This window comes from Protopterus annectens, chromosome 7.part1, assembly GCF_019279795.1.
Source record: "Protopterus annectens isolate FY-2018-M chromosome 7.part1, PAN1.0, whole genome shotgun sequence".
Classification (NCBI taxonomy): Eukaryota; Metazoa; Chordata; order Ceratodontiformes; family Protopteridae; genus Protopterus; species Protopterus annectens.
The window spans coordinates 61,815,065-61,837,590 of NC_056740.1; the positions used below are offsets into that span (position 1 = coordinate 61,815,065).

Here is a 22,526-nt window from a genome sequence, read left to right on the forward strand (position 1 = left end):
AATCACTCACAGCTGGAACCAGTATGCCAGTACAAGGAATTGGTGATCAACATCTGATGGGGGATACAAGATATACTGGGTAAGCTGGTATTGAGAGGAGCACAAACTTACAACATCCACATTGCCATGGATAATCAGACCAACCTGCTAAAGAAACATGAGAAAAACGTGTCTACACACACATATACATATATATATATATATATATATATATATATATATATACACACACATATATATATATATATATATATATATACACATATATACATATATATATATATACATATATATATATACATATACACACACATATACATACACACACAAACACATTTTTCTTAAAAAAATACATATGTACACACAATATAGATATACATCTTTTCATACAATTACGTTGATATATCCATGCACAACTCTTGCATCTACATACATGCACCAGTGAAACACTAAACTGAACTGATTCAATACAGGTTTTTACTGGGTTCTGCAGTGTTCTCCCACACTCCTCAGACATTATATTAACTGAATTAGTAATCCTCCATACTGCTAGTAGGTGTGTGTGTGTCTGTGTGTGTGTGTGTCTGTGTGTGTGTGTGTCTGTGTGTGTGTGTGTCTGTGTGTGTGTATAGCATATATACACATGTGTACTGCTGCTTTGTGACTACAGCTTGCCAGGAAAGATCCTGGCTCTCCCATAATCCTGAATAAGATGAATCAGATATCTGAAAAATGAATAAATAAATAATTTATAAGTGGGGTCATTTTCTATTTTAAAACAGATTTTTTCATTTCTAAACTAAAAATATAGAAAACAAGGTTATTTTAGCACCTTACACAGAAGGTATTAGTACCGGTGCTGAGAATTAAAGATCATACACTGTGCTTTTCTCCTTGCTTATTCTGTCCAGGAGCTTCATAAAGTGTACAGAATTTGGCATCGCAATCCTGGTTTCTAAATTTTACATAAGCATTTTTTTCAAGTCTTTGAATGTCTTGAGACTTCACAGACTTTTGGACATTGTTCTTCCTGACATTGCATCATTACACAAGATGCCTTGACAATGCAAAATTGGCTGCTATATGTTCTTTTTTTTCCCCTCCTCCATGACCTGTATTTTTGGAAAATGTGTGGATGTGCGTCTGTGAAACAGCCATCAGTAATAAGAAATTAAGTAAACTGAGTTCATCTGGGATCTATCCTCTGTCTTTTTTTTTTTTTTTTTTTTTTTTTATATACACAAAATCTTGCTGACAGATCAGGAAATAAAAAGCCCGGTGTTAACTTCTTTATGTTTATCAGTTCCTCACTGCCTGTTTTTGTCAAAGCTGGATGCTTCTGACCCCATCGTGATGTTATTACTACAATAATAAAGTGCAACGTCCTTTAGAAAAATGCACACCAGGTGGAACACATCAGGTAATGGATGGTATATTACACATAGAATTTCAAAGACAAAACATTTAAAAATATGTATTGTGTGCATAGCATGGAAAAACAACATATGGAGAGCACTTGCCTTCTCTTGTCTTTTTTCAAAAGAGGATTTCTTTTCACTTTCTGTTGCTTTCTTCCCACCAAGAATTTCTTCAACATCTTCTCCTTCACTGTCATCTGACAAATCAAAAGCAACTCTTTTAAATGCCTCCTTTTCTTTTCTTCCTTCTTTGGTTTCCTCCATGGCATAATAGTCTCTGTAAAATAAATACTTAGCTTGCAAAACAGACAAACCTACAGACAAAAAACATGTACGTGAAAAAGCCATCTGCCATTAGCAGCCATTCATGCATGGTAGAAGAAATAAAGCTGTTTTGGAGAAGACCATTCCTTTTAAACATTATAAACACGTAATGCACAGCATATAACATAATTCTCATGTTCATGTGGATTTTCACCAAGTGCTCCAGTTTCCACTCATAGGTCACTATCACTTAAATTGCTTAAAGATGTGTGTGAATCAAGTAGGTGTCTGTCTATGTGTACTTCGTACAATAAGATAGAGACCTACTTAGGATTAGTTTCTCTGCCTTGCGTCTCCAAAGTGCCAAGACAGCCCCTATTACCCTTAACTGGATTAAACAGGTACTCTGCATTATAATTTAACTACACATTAAAGAAATAAACACACTGTAAACTACTTACCCCCCCCTCCCCAAAATAAAAAACAGGATGGTGACACAAAGGAGAATTCTTCCAGAAGTTCAGGAAGTTATTTAAGGGAAGCAATGTGGATTCTGTCCTAACTGTTTAACAGTTAGATCAGCTTTCTGCCCTTGCACAGATGATGGAAAAATCATGAATGCTTGCTTGTCTATATGTACTCTGAGGACCAAGAGAAAGCATACATCTCAGAAGATGCTACAACCATAAAGGGTGTCCCAGAAACACTGATGTGAGCCACTCATAGGTTCATAGATAGGTACTAGGCTATCTGCCCGAGGGCATTTATAAGCCTAGCCAGAGTGTGTCAGCTTTCGCTGCCCCATTGATTAATTAACTGAGCCTCTGTCAAGAAGAGCCAATGAAGCGATCCCAGGGGTGTATTTTCTGTTACCCATCCATTCGTCAAGGTTTCTCTTAAAGAGTGTTAGTGAGGGGCTCTGCTTAATGTAGTTAGGAATTTTGTTCCAAAGCATGGGGAGTCTCAGTGACAGGAATCTATCCCTCCAGCAAGTTCTATTTATTGCTGTGGCGAAGTTTAGCTCACTAGAGCAAGTGGCTCGCAGTGACTTGGATTTCTTTAGGTGGAGCATGTCCATCAATTGTGAGTTGGACATGGCTTTGCAAGTCAGGCAGAGATCACCTCTCAGTAAGTGATATGCCACTGAGTATAGCCGGAGTTTTTCCAGTCTAGCTGCATAGGACATATGTTTGAGGCCAGTAATCCTCTTGGTGAGGTACTTTTGTGGTCTTTCCAGCTGTTGGAAGTGTGTTGTGAGGTACATCCCAAATGGGGCATTGTACTCTATGATGGGTCTGATGAGTGATGAGTAGAGGGGCACTATAACCTCTATTTCTAGATGCGAACCCTTTAGTAATTAGATGGGCTACATAGAAGGATTTCCTAACTACTTTGGTAATATGATTGTCAAAGGAGAGATTACCATCTACCTGGGTCCCCAGATCTCTTACTACCTCTTCTGTATTAAGGGGGCTGCCACCTATGTAGTAATTCATGGGTGTTTTGTTTTTCCCAAATGAGATGACTATGTATTTTTTGGTATTTAGCTTGAGACCATGACTTTGACACCAGGTGTCCATCTTAGTAAGGCCCTTTTGGGGAATGTCCGTGTCAGCCGGAGAGTCAATTATGGCTCCCCGTTTGCAGTCATCGGTGAACTTGGTTAGCCATAGTCCTCCTGTGTTTGCCTGTACTTCTGAGAAGTATATGCCAACAGTAGGGGTCCCAGTACCGAGCCTTGTGGGACACCACTTGTGACTGGTTTAGAGTCGGACCTGGAGCCCACTATTCTTACCGTGTGAGTTCTGTCTGTAAGCCAGTTGGCAACCCATCTCGTGACGTAGGGGTTTATGTTCAGGCTGGTGAGTTTTTCTATAATTCCAGAGTGGGGAATGGTGTCAAAAGCCTTGGCGAGGTCAAGGTAGGCTGCGTGAACCTCCTTCCCCTCATCTATGGCCTTGGTGACCGTCTCGAAGAAGTCAACCAGGTTTAGTAGCATGATCTGCCCTTAAAGCCGAACTGGGTCGGGGGTCAAGTGTTTGAAGTTCCCAATGTCTGATGATTGATGGATGATGATGATGATTGATGGATGACGATGATGATTGATGGATGATGATTGATGATGAGCTCCATAGCCTTGCAGACCAGGCTAGTCAGGCTTATGGGGTGATAGTTACCAGGGTCAGCTGTGGCCCCTCCATTGTGGAACGGAATAACCATTGCTGTTTGCCATTCTATGGGCACGTAGCCTGTGGAGAGGCTGAGGTTGAACAGTGTGTTTAGGTGGGGGGTTAGTTCATTCTGTAGTTCGTGCAAGATGCAGCCTGGGACACCATCTGGTCCCATTGATGCTGTGCTTTTGGCTTTTGAAAGGGCTGTTTTCACCTGTGCGTCTGCGATTTCTGGGACACTACACTTTTCTGGTATTGTTGTGGGCCCTTTTGGGGGTGAGAGGGGGTGAAGTTTGCACTGAATCAGCCTCCACATGTGAGTAGCAAGACTTGTGTCCACCTTCTCATGGTTATCTCAAATACAATCAAAGTGGGTAGAGAACTTCATCACAGATGTGTCTCATCTGTCTACAAATTTAGGACTTTCATAGACAGGATATCAAGCAGCAGTCAAACCCTGGTCAGTATCCAGACTGGAGACAAAGGCTGCATCTCTGCTGTTTGCAGACTATCTTGTCTTTTTGTTCAAGCGACTCATGTCCAACATATAACAGAGTGGTTCAAAGCTGTGCATGAAGCAGCAGGATGAAAATTGTTATCAGCAAGGCACAGATCATGCTTCTTCCCTGAAAAAGTAGAATATTCCCCTGTAAGGGTGGGGGTGCGGGGCACCACATGTAGAAGAGTTTAAGTATCTTGAGTACTTGTTTACAACTGAAGGTGAAGGAGAATCATAAGAATGACCAGTACACAGATGCTGCCGCCATTCTAATGGACTGTGGTGATGAAACAACAGCGGAGTCAGTGGATTAAGCTATCAACTCACTATTAAATCTATATCCCATTCTCAACTAGTTATGCGCTTTGGATTGTGACAGAAAAACAGATGATGAATACAAGTGACAGAAGAGAGATTCACTTCCAGTGTAGCTAGGCTACTGAGAATGAGGAGGTCAGCAATGTGGATATTGGAGAATAGTCCATGTTTTACCAAGCAGAGAGAAATCAGTTCAGGAAGCCAGAATATCTTATAACAATGCCCCACATATGCTCTCAAAGGGAGGTGCTCCAGACACAGCCCATTGGGAGGAGAATCTGCAGCAGAATTCATAACAGCTTACATGGGAAAGCTAAGGGACCCTGGAAAATGATATGATACTATCACTGGGGATAGGAAGATCCAGTCCACCCTGTTAACCTGCTAACATCATTACCCCAACCTTGGCAAGTGGTTTTGTGAATAAATGAAAAGGATGATTGATGCATTTCAAACTAGTCTGCAATGAGGGACAGTGTGCCATTTATTTCACAAAAGCAGCAATCAGGGTATTAATCTACCACTGATGTTTCATTTGTTTGCCTGCATGCTGGACAATATAAGGTGCTTCTTAAGCATAACCAGGTACATTTCTGCAATAAACTAATGCATGTTGTGCTGAATCGGTGCCCCTTAACTAGGATAAGGAACAGAAAATATCTGGGATCAAGATCACCTCTAAGCTGAATCATATTCTGCAAAATGAAAGAGCAGTAGTGCAGCTTAGGCAGCAGATACCAGAGATGCTGAGGTAAACACCACATCATATAAGGGTATTGCTAAGCTTAAAGCCAAGTTCTGGTGAGCAGAGCCAGGAAATGAGAACAGGCTGGTAGATAGTATTTAACACAAATTCCTACTTATCAGCACTGTGGAAGGAACAAGAAGGCTCGACTACGAGGTAGTCAATATATAGTACTCAAAGTGCAATAAGGAAATAGTGCTGCAGTATATTAAAGTATCCATTATATCTGGCACCTGCTTGCATTTTCCACTACAGAAGCCAGTAACCACTCTTTGGGACAGAAAAAAACTTAATTTATTATTAAGGAAGCAAAAAAGAAACCACTAATAACTTCTGACTACTACTCTCTATAATAGAAGGCTTCTACCATCTGGCCACACCTTCAACCTTAGAAATAAACCTAGAGAGAGCAAAGATGCACTTCAAGAAATAAGTGAGCCTAAAATTTACATTTTTATTACTGCTATGGTAAGTCAGACATTAATGAAAGATGGCACTTAATTAAAAATAATATCAGTGCATGAAAGATGGCACTTAATTAAAAATAATATCAGTGCATGGGGGGGGGGGCATCTCCATGGGACAGATGTGTGAAGATGTGAAATGACCCAGGTAATGAGTTTAGTTATCTGCTCAAGAGCTGGAAGAGTTGAGTATGGTGGGTTGGAAATAAGTGGTTGACACCATTCCATCCTGGGGAGAAAGGCAGTCTACCTCCTGCACTGCCTGCCATCCAATGAACAGCAGCCATGCTGCGTGTGGTAACAATGGGGGAATTTATGCTTGGCTTTGTCAAGCTAGTGATGATAGCCTTCAGAGACCTGCACATTAGGAAATGTGCACATGCAGGTGATATGCTGCAGCAATCCTCCACACAGCAAGACTGACATGGGTCAGCTGCCAAGGGGTGTAGTTACCTACATAAAATGCCCCCAGCAGTGCATCACAGTAATCAATTCTATACAGAGCAGGGCCAAGGAGCAGCTCTTTGACCTAGGGAAGAATTAACAGCACTGATCCAGCCTGCAATACTAGGACGGCCTCAGTCTGGATGGGTCAAGACAGCCCATCAAGCCCCCATGATGAGTATATACCTTGTCATTACAGGTAATGCAGAAGCAAGACATAATGCAGGCAGAAATAGGCATAATGTCTGCCTGAATAATAGTATCCCTCCAGCAAAACAAGTGAGCTAATCAAGACATTTTAATCTTTACTATCTTGATTGTTCTGCACCAGAATATTATTTATGTAGTTGATGAGCTTATTTTTTGTTTTGAAGCAAAAAAGCCTATGAAAAAACTGTGGCTCTTGTAAATAAAATGCATACTAGTAATGTTACTGTTTGGAAAGTTAAAAAAATGCATAATTGATATCACTGTTAAAAATACCATTGATCACATCCATCCTATTTAAAAAAATTACACTAAAGCTACATGCTGTGAGACACTTCTCTAGAGCTGATCAGATATTACATAGCTCATTCATATCCTGGCTTCTTTTAAACCTTGTTCCAACTCTGCATATATTGTTCCCACAATTCCCATTTTTTCTATGTAATTTGCTCCCACTCTTTTGTAAAGATCCCAGTTCCAGTTGTTTTATCTCTGTTACTATATTCACTGATTCTAGTACATTTAGTTTAGACTTTGATTTCCATTTTCTAGTAATTGCTTTTTTTGGCAGCCACCATAATTAGGCTCAACAAGACCTTACTATGTTCTAGGCAATTTGACTGGATATATTAAAAGTGATGCATAATGTTTGCAACTAAAATTATTTTATTTATTTATTTTATTTATTGCATTTGATTACCGGGAAAGTCCACTGGGCCTGACGGACCCATTTTCAGTGGAGGCCCGGGGAGAAAAGCTCCACAGTTATACATACAGAAAATTTTGAAAGTACAGTAATAATTATTTGTGGAGAAAAGCTCTACAATTGTTTGAACAGACAAAAATTTTAAAGACAGTACAGTAATCATATATAATGATTACTGTACTGTCTTTACAATTTTTGTCTGTTCAAGCAGCTTTTCTCCACAAATAATTATTACTGTACTTTCAAAATTTTCTGTATATATAACTGTGGAGCTTTTCTCCCCGGGCCGCCACTGAAAATGGGTCCGTCAGGCCCAGTGGACTTTCCCGGTAATCAAATGCAATAAATAAAATAAATAAATAAATAATTTTAGTTGCAAACATTATGCATCACTTTTAATATAAACAGTAATCATATATAATACTGCACTGGTGGTGCTGTGGTAGCATTGTCGCCTCACAATAAGATGCTGTCCGGTTCGATTCACCGCTAGAGAGTCTTCTGCGTGGAGACATGCGTGAATGGGCGTACCTTCGTTGAAGGTTGTGCATCAGGGCTGGCAACTCGGCATGTAAAAATCTACTGCCAATCATTAGCGGACCGGACTTCCGCTGTGGTGACCCCTAACCGGGAAAAGCCAAAAGACACAACAACAACAGTAATCATATATAATCAACATTATAAACGATACAGGGAATAACAGACATTTTGGGACATAGCAACTACTTACTTTTATACAATGAAGTGAGAGTAAGACATCTCCAGAAGTGAAAGGCGGAGAGAAAGGCTGATATATATCAGAAGTATCAATGTGGTTTGTTTCCATTTATGTAAATGTATGATTGCCTATGTCATATATGATAATTTAATAAAGATGTTTGTTGTTTTTAAGAAAAAAAAACATGCAGGGCCAGAGAGGAGATAACAGGCAGTTTAAATCTCAAATCAAACTGCTGCCAAGAATTATCGTTTTTTGTTTCATGTCTTATCCAGAAATGTGCCTCCCCAATGCACACAAGGTACAATGATGCAACCACAGAATCCCATGTTTAACACTGCATCTCTAATTTTTCTTCTTGTGAATGCTGTACCCTCTCTCTCAGATCTTACCAGTCAAGACAGTGAAATCCAAAGCCAGGGAACTCTTCTCTCCTCATGGGGGTAGACAGTAAAATGTCAACCTTTTTTCATCCCCTCCCAACTGACTCCTCAAGAAACAGAGCCATTAACTCAGTCAAGGTCACCTGGGCTCCAGTAAAAGGAGCTCAATACTTCTGAATTAAGGAGCTGGCACAAAAATCTGTAGGATTTAACATCTGTCTGAACAAACAGAATTCATATTTGTGATTTTTACTCCAAGTATCACTGGATGAAATGGTTGGCAGAAAGCACCAAGAAGCACTGCAAACCTCCAGCTAAGATCAGCTATTTCCTCCAGAGTTAGCACAAGACTGGCCACACTCACTGTGCTGTCACATGTTTGACACTCCTCCCATGTTCCACTTTGGGCATCTGAAAATTTATTTATTTATTTATTTGCAGTTGGTTTACCAGGATAGTCCATTGGGCCAAGATGAACCCATTTTCAATGGAGTCCTGGGGAGAAAAGCTCCAGAAACAAGGTTACATAGTTTTTGGATATGTATTACAATATTTACAAAATTACATAGTTAAGCATTAGACTGGTGATCAACATTTCAGATGGTACATACTATAGAAGCAATTCATATTACAGTATTTACAAAATGATATAGTAAGAGTATAACATTTAGGTGCAATTACTGATGAAACTGATTAGGAGATGGAAACATTTCAGTGGAGATACTGAGAGCCATTTTGAGAAAGGAAGTTAGCTAAAGGATACAGAGTAATACTATAGGAGAGGCAGAAACAAGGACATTGTAGGTAAGGAGGAGGAAGGAGGTAAAGGCAGACTTGAGTTCTTGTTGGTATGTAGGAGGAAAGAGGTAAAGGCAGTCTTGATTTATGAAGGGTGGGTGCAAGAGCATTCCCACTGGGTTAGTAGATGAGAGTAAAGTGATTTTTTGAATGTAAAATGGTTGAAGGTGGTACGAACAGCTGGAGGTAGGGAATTCCAGAGATGAGCTAGACTATAGGATAGGAGATTTTTACCTGGGGTCGTATTGGTTTGTATAATTCAATTAGGTTTTGGTTATTAGTTCTGAGTACTCTATTGGGCATGTGCATTTTAAAGGCAGAGGAGAGAGATGGACAAAGGAAGGGTTTGAAAATGAGCTTATGAGCAAGAGTAAGTTGAGAATAGATGAGTTGGTTGGGTAGTTCTAGCCTTCGGAAAAGGTGCTCAACACTACACATGTAGAACATGCAAATGTCTGGACAAACAATGACCAAATATCAAGCAAGAGTTCTGGACCTTGAAGCTATGAGGCAGGGATCTAATCACCAAGCCAAATAATGAAGAATCCTGAACAGAAATGAGTTGTGAGAGTCACTGGAAAAGGTTCCGTTATTTCTGGACCCATTTCCAGGCCAAGCAAATGTTATTCTGTGGTGTTTCTTGTATATCCTACACAGGAGGATTGAAATAATCTCTGTGGAGTATTAGTTTTAAACTGACTCTAAGACCAACTACATAGAAAGTCTGTCTGAAGCATGTATAATTTGAAATAGTAGTGGGGGACTTCAAAGCTGATGAAAAATCATTTTTAGAAACTCATTTGTCCTGGACCTCCACTTTCTCTTGCAAGTCCAGTGCCTCCATCAATATAACCTGGGACCTACATCTTTGCAACAATAAATAAAATATGGAAGAAATAGGTTTAATAACCCACCATTTTCCAAATCCCTGGAATACGGTTTTCCAGCACATTAAGCAGTGCACCTCACTCTCTTTCTTTAAACAAACTAGATAACTGTATGGGTAGTCACAAATTTACTCCAGATTTGACAAGTATGCCCCTTCTGGAGAAAGAAGGTGCTGCATGTGGGAGGACACTGCCAAGCAGAGGATGGTCATGAGACTCAGTGGTCTTGGAATATCTATGAATCAATTTTTTTTTTAAATAAAAGAACTGTAGAGTCAGTGTACAACATTAGTGTAACCTTTTCTTCATTACGACGACTATTTTCTAAAGAAATCTTTTCTAGTGGCTGAATTCAAGGTCTTGTTAAAGCACAAAGATGTATTTTAGTTTTTTTTACCAATCTGTCTATATTGAATAATCAAAAACTGAATTCACCGAATGGTATTTACATTGAAAATACCATTCAGCGAAATGTTAATAGTGAGCTCGCAGTACAGAGAAGAGTGGAAAATTTGCCCTTTCCTCACTGTAGTGCGATCTCCGAGTTGGTATATATAATTAGTGGGGAGCAAATTCGCTAAACGGTATTTTTGATGTAAATACCGTTCAGTGAATTAAATTTTCGATTATTCAATACAGACTCATCTTGTGGCTATCTGCTGTACTTGCTGCTTTATAAAGCTACTCCACGTATTATTATAACCTATTAATCACACACTATGCAAGAGCTATAGCAATGGATGGGTTAGAGGAGTGGCTGCCCTAGTTTCAAGCGGTTAGGGGATGGAGTCATGTGGGTCACCCTTATTTGGGGGGGGGGGGCAGCTGAGGCTTATTTTGATAACCCAATATGTACTGTAGCATGTCTGTTGGACAGGAAACCCTTATTACAGGGAAGGGATGGACTGTTTATTCAAGCCTGAATAAGTTAACTGATAACCAAGGGGCTCTATGCAAAGTCAAATGCCTTAGTTCAGTCAATGAGTATTGTCCCCATTAAGTTGCCTTTGTTCGTGTTTAATCAAATGTCATCTGTTAAGGTGTATAATGCTATCATTGTGCTTCTTCCAAACAAACAAAACCATGCTGGGGAGAATAAATGATGGGTCTAAAGTCTTTTGTACTAGATGGTCTTTGCACTTTTGGGACTGGCTTAATAAAAGGCTGTTTCCATTGGGTGGACAGAATATTACTGGCTAAGCAGGAGTTTTATTAGAGCTTGACTGGGTGTAGACAGTGATCTCTGTGTAGGAAGATAAACCATTGGTATAGTGTCAGAGCCACTAAAAGCATCTAGGGTTAGCTGGTCAAGAGTGTTGCAATATCTTTCGTTTTAATGGCTCTGAAGCAAAAATCAAGTGTTATTGGAGGAGATTCAGGAATTTGTGTAACTTGGGTGTGGGATATGTGAAGAGTAGAAAAAGATAAAAGAACTCTTTCAGAAAACCACTAATGGAGACAAACAAAAGTGGAGTGCTTTATGGGAGAGTGTGAAATAACCTTATTAGATTCCAAACTGTTTGGGATAACATTGTAGGACTTTCTGCCTAGACTAAAGGTGCATAGCTTTGTCTCCTCTAGTAGCCTTTTTAGCTAGTATCTAAGTTGACAGACACTTTCATTGTTTTATGAGGAGAAGCAAGTTTTCCATTTTCTCTCAGCAGAGTCGGAGTTTAAACAGTGCTACACATTAAAATAAAAAGGCCTCAAATGCCTTAAAGTAGACTTGGTGTTCAAGACAGGAATAGCACTGAAGAATTGCATGATGCATCCATGACCTTACAGTTGCATTTTACCATGGGCCCACCAATTTTGTTTTCTTCAGTTTGGTTTGTTTTTTCTTTACACCAATGTCTCTCAGTCTGACAGCAGAGAGTAATATGTAGACTTATTTTTACTACCTTTGCTGTCAAGTCCCTTGTCAAACACAAACGGTTTGAGACACTGCTTTACCAAAGTAGTTCACATAAAAGCTTTTAATGCATCTGTAGCACTTTCAATCACAAAACAACAGTAGTGCTACTAAATGTTATCCTTGCAATTACTATACAAATGCCCAGCAGAGAGCCTTTATGCTGATTTATAGTCTGTGGTCATAATTTTCTTTCAGAAATATTAGACGTAGCTTCACCTTAAACATCTTACAGCTCTTAAAACCTCACAAATACTTACATTCTGTGTTAGTCTCCCTCTGCACAACAATATCAGCTCATAGAAGGTTTGTTCATAGATTAGTAGTAGGCTAAGTGCCCTTGTGGGCCATTTTAAGCCTAGCCAATTGCCCCATGTGAGAATCAAACCCTGCACTTTGCACCTGTAAGGTAAACACCTTAACCATTATGCCAACCTCCCACCCCGTGTAAAGACTGTAAAGACCCATCAAACCCAACTTCATATAGGTTCATAGGTTAGTACTAAGCTAACTGCCCTTGCGAGCCATTTTAAGCCTAGCCAATTATCCCTTGTGAGACTCAAACCCTGCACCTTGTGTTTGTAAGGCAAACACCTTAACCATTAGGCCACCCTCCCAACCAACCGAGCTTGTGTAATAGCTGCTGTGAAAAACTGCACAACATGCTTTGTAATCACGCATGCAGCACTTTTGGAGGCCAAAACCCATTCACTCCAGCATCCACTACACTTACTGTTTCCCCTCACATACATATATCCCATTGTTTGTTATGTTAAAGACAACACCTAAATCTAAAAAATTAGACCAGGTCCATCAAAAGTCCTAAAAAGCACAACATTTGCTTTACTTTCTCCACCTGTAACAACCAATGCTAGCCCCAGTTTCCGACTGCAGCCTACATAATATCACAGCCTAAATTAACCATGTAACCGTGCTGCAGATATCTGTGTGCACCTCCTCAAGTACCTGCCTGCAGGTTGCAACCTCCTGACACCCATAAGGCGACTGCCAGGCAGGGTAAATACAGAGAACAGCTGGCTAACTACTACTCAAACCATCTGACCTTCCCTGCTCAGCTGCCCACCGTAAATCAACCAGGATCATATGCATCACAGATGGGCTTTTCAAGACTTGGCAGGGCTGATTATTTGATTCCTGCTGAATATCTGAGCTGTTTATTTATCTACATTGGGTCTATATCACATAGTCGAAGTCTTATAACTTTGAAAATGGAATGTTCAAACCATTCCGTTTGAAATTACAAAACTTCAACTAGAGATTAAAAAAAAAAGTAAAAACAAAATAAACTGTTGTAAGCAGGGGGGCAAGCCCCCTTACACCCCCCATGCCCCCGGTACTTAAATCAACCAACTCTGGGATTGCACCACATTGAAATGAACAGGAACCTCCCCTTACGGAAATTTCTGTTTAAACGCTCAAAGTTGTACAAGTTCGAACTTATGGTCTCGACCATATGGGGTTCAAACTTGTTCAAGTTCGACTATGTGATAGGAACCCATCTATATTCAACTGTATTACAAACAGAGACAAGTACAAACTTGCAGTGTTAAAGATGGTACTGCATTTTATTTTTCTGTTTATATATTGTTTCACTGAATATTGTGGTCTCTGTCTCTCTGCAGTAAGTGGGGATATTGTTTTCAAGTCATTGATATTAGGTGTTGAACTCTTAGCCTAGAGGTTTTCTCCGTGCTTATAAGTGTTGGTCACTTATCTGTAAATTTATTTCTGCTGAAGATCTGAACTGTTTATATACCTACATCAGCTGTATTACAAGCTGAGATAAGTACGAACTTGCAGTGTTAAAGATGGTACTGCATTTTATTCTTTTGTTTATATATTGTTTCACTGAATATTGTAGTCTGTCTCTCTGCAGTTAGTTTCCTGCCCTCCCATCCTGTTCTTGTTGTGGTATTAATCTTGGTGGCTTTGGAATTGCCCTCCCCTCCTGTAAATCTGTGTTTGAACACTCTCCTGGGTCCATCTCATTTGTTCACTCAACAGAGTACAGTGAGATCATATTTTGATTTGAGTCGCTCCTACCAGTCCCACCTGTTCAGCTCTATCCCAGTCTAGTGTCATCAGTTCATTCTACCTAATACAGAGAGAACATTTGAGAAGGCCAATCCACTTAGGTCCTTAACCTTGTATTACCTTCTGTTTCTCCTTTCCACTTTACAAAAAAAAAAAAAAAAAAAAAAAAAAAAAAAAACTTTGCTAGAATGTCCTAGTGTTCTGACCGAGTGTGCTTCTCAGCTGATCAATATATTTTTTGGCACTTTTTCACTACTCAGAGTTGACTAAAATAATTGAATTTAGTTCAGAATACAGTTTGAATCAATTGCATTTACTTAAACTGTATTTGCTTTGATATTACTACACACTCACGTGTGGCTAGCTTGCACTGCAATTGAATTGTTTTTACTGCTGCTTTAGCTGCTGGTTTCTGGCCCAGAAATTGTATGTTTGGGCAGTTTTACCATCTCAACTTTCTGGTCTAAAAACCAGCGTTTGTGCTGGTTTCCCGCCTTTCCTGTAGCTAGTCTAGTCCAGAGACAGTTTTGCTGTATCCAGGACTGTTTGTAAGTTTCTGAGCCCCTCAAGCCTTTGTGTGTCAGAGCCTTCTAGCTTATCAGTGGGAGTGGTAAGTACTAGGTAGTCTATCTACCACAAGAGGAGTGGTTTCTGGCCCAGAAATTGTAGTTTATTGGCCGTTTGGGCAGTTTCTTCCAACTCCTTCAACTTTCTGATCTAAAAAGCCCATGTTTGCGTTTTTCCCGCCTTTCCTGTTACTAATCTAGTCCAGATACAGATTTGCTGTATCCAGGACTATTTGTAAGCTTCTGAGAGGTGCTAAAGTCTGTTCTTCAATTTTTCCCTTAGATCTGCTAGTTATCTCCTCTCCTGCACTTTTACTAGCTTATTAGTCTAGCACTTTACCATACCAGATTTCTTGTACAAATTATTGTACCACACAAAAGTGCTACCAGCACTAAATGTTCTACAACGAAACAGCTCCAGTACTTATTAATGCCCACCCCTCCAGGCATGTCTAAAGATCAGTTCCCTGTGCTTTCTCCTATTAACCTGTTGAACTTGGGCATCCTGAGGCAATGTAGCAACTGCCTCATGTACACAGACAACCCTCTCCTCTTACCTCGCAACACTCAGACTTGCGAGAGATGCACTTATATATCCAAAATGGAAGCCATGCACTCTCCAGCCAAGACCGGAATAGCTGATCAAGAGGAGAAGGTGAGCACTTGCACCACACCACATGAACACATAGCACTCCAGAACACACACCAGCACTGTCTTCACATAAAAACACAAACCACACACCCATCTTCATGGAGGCTCTCAATAAAAATCTACCCGAACAGCAGAGACCTCCAAGGCAGAAACACACTCGACCACCACAACACATCACTAATCACAAGACACACAACTCTCATAAACAGTGTGCCACTCAACCAAAGCCCCTAAGGTAAAACAGCATGCCCAGCACACTAGTCATAGTTGACTCGATAGTGAGGCACACTGATGTCCCACTCACTAGGCTGAATAAGGAGAAAGTAACAGTCAGCTGCCTGTCAGGTGCCACAAACCACCACATAACGCATGCACTCAGGTCCCTCAACAACCGGTACAGATAGGGCTCTGTCATTGTATATGTGGGTGTGAATGACCTGAGACATACCTCCGTGGACTACATGAAAAGAGCTCTCTGATTATGTAGCCCAGATGACTATGACCCTAGCCCTTGAGCAGCATTCTACCATCACTTAGAATGATACCACAGTACAAGCAGAAAATGATTGATTTCAACAATTGGCTAAGTTTCTGGTGTCATTCTAAGGGGATCCAGTATCTGTCTGCCTGGGATGACATGATTGACATACCTTGATGCTTTGCCAGAGATGGCCTGCAACTGTCACCCCTGGGCTTCCGGATACTGGCCAAGGCTCTTGCCACCCCTACAGTGCCTTTTTTAGGTGGTGTTCCAAAGACCAAATTACCACCGTAACAGCTACAAACAAATGCAATCTGAGGGTCATGCTGCTCAATGCTAGAAGTCTAAATCTCAAAATGCACTCACTCGAAGCACTCCTTAAAATGGAGAACTTCAACATTTATGCTATAACAGAGACCTGGTTCAAGGCAGCAGAAAGCACCCCTGAACTACCAGGCTATAACTCATTCCACACCTTTCGGTCCCAGAAAGTACAGTTGTGTACACTTACCATAAATGTAGATGTCAGAGTGTATTCACTGCTGCATTCCTTACAAAATGGGTTATCCGGCTCCGGTAGCCCACAGTCAGCCAGAATACCAAAGCCTTGGTATATGACGTTGGCTGCCTTCGGCTGTAAACCCGACATCAGGTATAAAGGAAGGTAGCCGACACCATTTCCTCAGTTTTTCTTGGCATAACTGTCAGGAGCCCCCAAGAAGGCTAGACCAGGAAAAGAAAATCCCTGGAAATATACCATCCAAAAAATAAACAGATAGTCTGTGCCGTAGGAAAAAAGGGGGATTTGGGGGGGGGACCAGGACTGCAACAGTGAATACACTTTAACATCTACATTTATGTAAGTGTACACAACTGTACTATGTTCATCGTGTTTCACTGCTGCAGTCCTTACAAAATGGGTTGATTCCCAAAGCCCAAAGAAAATAGGGTGGAGGAATACCCACTATTAAAGGGTTGGTAAGGATGCCCTGCAACACTGCAGTGGCAAAACCAGCCCTGGATTTAGAAAACAAAGGTAAATTGTAATGCTTTGTGAAAGTGTGAACAGAAGTCCAAGTAACTGCTTCCAGGATGTCCTTAGTAGGTACACCTCTCAAAAAATCTGCTGAGGTGGAAGTTGCTCTAATAGAATGGGTCCTGATACTCTGTGGAGGAACCTTGCTATGCTGCAAGTAACAAAAGTGAATACAATGGGCAGTCCATTTAGAAATTCTCTGTTGAGAAATAGCTTTGGCCTGAGCTGCAGATGCAAAGCTGACCAACAACTGGTCAGACTTCCAAAAGGTTTTAGTCCTGTCTAGATAAAATCGAAGCGGTTTATGCACATCAAGGGAGTGCAGAAGTCTTTCTCCTCTATTCTGAGGTTTAGGAAAGAAGGTAGGCAGGTGGATAGATTAAGAGTCAAGCTAGAAACCACCTTAGGCACAAAGGAAGGATTGGTTCAAAGGGAAACTCTATCGACATGGAAGATGATAAAAAGGCTCTACTGCCATTAAGGCCTGCAGCTCAGAAACTCTTCTAGCTGAAGTAATGGCCAAGAGAAAAGCAGTTTTCCAGGAAAGAAACCTTAAATCTGCTGAGGCAGCTGGTTCAAAAGGAGGCAGAGTAAGTTTGTCAAGTACAAAATTACGATCCCAAGCAGGAGTAGGTGCCCTTCTGGGAGACTTGAAATTGCTAACCCCCCTGAGGAACTGCTTCAAAGGATGTGAGAAGATGGGTTGTTCAAAGGAGCAATAAGCAGAAATCGCTGAGGCATGTATCTTGATTGAAGAAAAAGGAAAGCCCACTATTAAGCAAGCCTGCCAGGTAATCAAGAATAAGAGGAAGAGATGGTTGAGAAGAGTCTTCCCCTCTAGCTTGCATCCAAATACAGAATCTTTTCCATTTATCTGCATACGATTTCCTAGTGCTAGGCCTCCTGGCCTCACGAAGAACCTCAACCACCTGTTGAGATAGATTTATACTATGAGCCAGGCCGCCAAATGCAGAGTCTGAAGATGAGGATGTAGAAATTTTCCCTCTTTCTGAGCCAAGAGATCTGGTATCAGGGGAAGATGCCAAGGCTGAGACTGCGAAGCAGTGGATACCAATGCTGTCTGGGCCAGTCTGGAGCTATGATAATAGCCCTTGTTTTTTTGCCCCCATCTTCAACAGCACTCTGGGAAGAAGAGGTAGAGGAGGGAAGACATAAATTGAAAGCTGTGTCCAGGGGAAGGACAGAACATCCACTCTCCAGGCTTTGTTGTGATGTTCCCTGGTGCAAAAGATTGGAAGATGACGGTTATTCGGAAATAAAGAGATCCACCTGGGGAGAACCCCAATGCTGAATGATGTGATAGAAGATGGTCTTGTTCAGTTGCCACTTGTGAGGATCCAGGACCTGTCTGCTCAACCGATCTGCCAAGGTGTAGGCCCATGGAGGCTGCTATGGATCATAGAATCATTCTTTGTCTGCACAGGGGGTAAGACTGAGTCCCTCCCTGCTTGTTGATGTACCACATGACTGTGGTGTTGTCTGTCCTGACTAGAAGAGTTCCATGAGAAAGAAGATGCTTGAAAGCCAGCAAGGTCTGCTGGACTGCTATCAATTCTTTCAGATTTATGTGCAGGTGAATCCGTTGGTTGCTCCAAGTCCCCTGTATACATCTGCCATCTACATGCGCTCCCCAAGCATAGTCCAAGGCATCTGTGGTGAGAGTCATGCTTGCAGGAGGTGGTTGAAAAGGCAGGCTTTTGTTCTGTGAACAAGCTGTCGCCCACCAAAGAAACTGTCTGCAGACAGGGAATCAGAGGCAGTATCAAGTCTAAATCCTGTGTGTGTTGACACCAAAGGTTCTTGAGGTACCATTGTATTATCCTCATATGCAGTTTGGGATATGGAATCATCAGAATACATGAAGCCATGAATCCCAGGGCTTGCATGAATTGCCTTGCAGAGAGCTGGGTCATGCTTGCCAAATCCTTGAAGTAAGTCGAAAGCTGCATTTGTTTCTCTTGAGGGAGGAATACCATCTGGGTGGCTGTATTCAGACTTGCTCTCAGGAATACAATCTCCCTTGTGGGTACCATTCTTGACTTCCTTTCATTGAGAGTGTAGCCTAAAGAAGTGAGAAGGTTCCTTACAAAATCCAAATCCTTTAGAAGTTGTTCTGAGAGTTTGCTTGAATGAGGCAATCATCCAAGTAAGGGTAAATTTGAATGTTTCTCTGCCTGCAAAAAGCAATGACTGGAGCCAGGCATGCAATGACTGGAGCCAGGCATTTTGTAAAAACTCTGGGAGCAGTAGATAAGCCAAAGGGCAGTGCAGAGAATTGGTAGTGTTGCTTTCCAGCTCTAAAACAAAAGGTACTGCCTGCAACTTTCCCGAATTAGTAAGTGCAGATAAGCTTATTTGAGATCCAAAGTCACCAGCCAGGAATCCTTGGCTAGCATTGGCAGCAACTGCTGAAGAGTGAGCATTAACTCCAGAATAGGGGTGCCAGGTGCCCCTTTTTTTGGGAACCAGAAAAAGTCTCGAGTAGAAACCTTGGCCTATCTGAAGTACAGGAACTGGCTCTATTGCTCCCAGGTTCAGCAAGGAAGAAATTTGCTTTTCTGCTTCTGCCTTTTGATTTGGAGGAATACCTGGGTATCCTTGGTGAGCAGGGAAAGTGTGAAAAGAAAACTTGTATACCATTTTGAGTACCCATTTGTTGTCTGTGATGGTGGACCAAATGTCTGCAAAACTGGCCAATCTTCCCCCCAAAGGCAACCCTGGGACAGCAGGGGCAGGCAGGGGGAGGGCTGAGTCAAAGAGAATGCTTACTTTGGGAAGGTTGCTTAGAACCCCCAGATTTTGAAGAGGAAGCATGCCATTGTTTAGTCTTATGGGTAGAGGTCTGTCCCCTAGAAGACCTATAACCCCTAGACCTAGTGCGTCACTGTTTACTGGGATCAGGAAAAGTCCAATTCTTAGAAGGGTAATGCCTACTAAAACAAGGAGGCTGAACTTTAACAGTTTGCATAGACTTGGCTTTATCCTCCAATTCTTTCAAGACGACTTCTGCTTTGTTACCAAGAAGATTGTCCTTATGATGTCTTCTGATAACAGATCCAGTGGCTGCTGCCCTGCAAGAAGCCTCCAAATTGTCAAAACCACAGTGTAAAGAATGTTTAGTCACAAGAGAGGCAGAATTCAATAAATCTTGCATGTCCTTACTCTCCGCCAGGGAAGGAACACTAGCAATTGTAGTCTTAATAGCCTACAATGTATGCTGCTGAAACTTAAGCATATGAAAAAGACAATTAACAGACCTAATAGAATGGATGGCACAGTTATAAACCTTTTTTCCCCCACCTGTCCAAGGCCCTAGATTCTCTACCAGAGGGAACAGGATTTTTTGCAACTGTAGCCTTAACATCTTTAGGGCCCTGAGAAATAGTCTCTGGATCAGCAGTAGGATTCTGAAAAAGAAACTGATGATAATACAAAACTCTATAATACCGGTCAGGTTTCCTGGGAGCAGGAGGAACAGAATTAGGAGTCAAAGAATTTTCCATGAAAACATCATAAACTACTTCCAACACCGGAGGGATAGCCAGAAGCTTATGCTGTGGTAAACCCAAGAACTCCCTAATCCTTTTCTTAGACTGAGGATAGTCCTAACTCTCCCACTTGAAATGCTCTGTAAGAGTATTCAGAGTATCTCCAAAAGAAAAATCTTCCGTAGGACAGGTAGAAGGGATAGATTCTTCTGCATCAGAATCCTCAAAACCAGAATAAAGTTGAGAGTCTTCCTCTTCATCAGAATTGATGGAAACATCAGAAACTGAGGGAGACAAAACTTCAGGGGACAATTCTCTAGCCCTCTTAGAAGGAGGAGGTTGAAGGTTGAGAGCCCCGGATAAGAGAGTCAGAAGATCACTAACCATTTTAATCATCTGTGACCGAGGAATTTGAGGGGAGGCTGGCGCCTGCTTTTGAGTATACTTGCGACTGGAAGGTCTGCTAGAAAGTTGGTGGGACTCGGGAGGCCTAGCCACAGCGGTAGTCTGAACAGAGGCCTTCGGTCTGGGGTCTGGCCTCAGGCCGAAGAAGAGAGGCCTCAGAAGCCGGGGCCTGCTTAGTGGCTCTGGACCCTTCGAAGGTAGCGACTGGCGGAGGGTCAGAAGATGAAGTGGAAGCCTGCGGCATGGAGGTCTCCAAAACGGTCTCAGCAGAGGCCTGCGGCTGAACATTCGCGGACTGTAGGGGCTGTGAAAGTGTCTCATTGAGAACCGCTGGGCCGACGACCAACTTAACTGGAAAATCGTCAGCCAACCTGACTCTAGGCCTGTTGCGATCTTTACCCTTGCGCTTCTTAGGAACATCGGAAGTCTGAAGACCAGAGGATGCCATACCGACGAACCTAGGCCAAACTCCGAAATGCTTACATAAAATCTTAGTTCTACGGTGTATGGTATGCAGATTAAAAGAAGCACAGAGATCACAATTAGGGACGTCGTGCTCAAGGCCTGAGCAAGTGATACAGTAAGAATGAAAATCACGATGTGGAATCTGTTTTCCATAGGCAAGACAGTTATTAACTTTCTCTGACATTCATTAAAGCAAGAAAAGAGGATCCCCAACGGGGTACTTTGGTGAGGATGTCTTCAACTGAAGTAGTCTGAATACAAAAGAAGGTAATTGGCTGACCAGCACTCATGCAAATTGCTTCTACTTTAGGCTACACGGCAAGAAAGACTGAGGAAATGGCATAGGCTGCCTTCCTTTATACCTGAAGTCCTGATGTTGGGTTTACGGCCGAAGGCAGCAGACGTCATATACCAAGGCTTTGGTATTCTGGTCGACTGTGAGCTACCAGGAACCGGATAACCCATTTTGTAAAGACTGCAACAGTGAAACACTATGAACATCTTGGACCAAAGATCCAAAGGCCATGGTGTTTCCATATTCATAAAGGATGCACACACACCTCCAGACTGGTAGCCAAACATAACGCATCAGAGACAGTTTAGGTGCAGCTAACATTGGGTAGAACAGCGATTCAAGTCGTAGCCTGTTACAGGTCCCCAACCATGTCCCATGCCTCACACTCCATATTCCTAAGCACCCTGGAGAATATTAGGGTCCAACCTAACACTCTCATACTGGGCGACTTCAACTACACATCCATTAACTGGGAAAACTACTCATGTACCAGTACACTTGCCCACCGTTTCCTGGAATTCATTAATTCAAATGCCCTGGACCAGCTTGTTCTTACCCCCACTAGAGGTAGCAACATCCATGACCTGGTCATTACTAACATGGGTGACCGTTGCTCTACACCAATAGTCAACTCCTCCCCTGGCTAGATCAGACCACAAACTAATCACCTTGGAAATCCACCCCCCACCCCCCCTGCAAAGGTAACCACCATGACAAACTTCTCCAAAGCGAACTTTGGGCTCCTAAAAACAGAGGTGGCTAACTTCACCCATGCAAATGGAGAATAGTTGCATGACCGCTGAATCATACACCAATGCACTGTACCAACACACACACAAATGCGTGGCTCTCACCATACCCAACAGAACCAAGACGCTTCCTCCAAACAAAGGAAGCCAATCTGTCATAAACAAACTCTACAACAGGAGGAGGAAACTGATGTGGAATAAGGTGTAGTCTCAAGACTGGAAAAACTCCCTTATCAGCCTTCACAAAAAGTCGAGATCCCTCATCAAATCCTCTAAAGCTAGCTATGAAAACAGAATTGCAGCAGATAGTAAAGACAACCACAAGGCCTTCTATGGTTATGTAAAGAATCTCCATGGCAATAACCAGATTTGCTCTGAG

At 41.7% G+C, this 22,526-nt stretch overlaps 1 protein-coding gene across 1 annotated transcript in view; it reads right to left on the reverse strand.

Moving 5' to 3' along the window:
* MPHOSPH10 (M-phase phosphoprotein 10) overlaps nt 1-22,526 on the reverse strand; it is a 320,554-nt gene that overhangs the window by 191,277 nt on the left and 106,751 nt on the right. Inside the window, exon 4 of the mRNA XM_044078547.1 lies at nt 1,521-1,695. Coding sequence (XP_043934482.1) covers nt 1,521-1,695 — 175 coding nt within the window. The remainder of the gene's footprint in view (nt 1-1,520; nt 1,696-22,526) is intronic.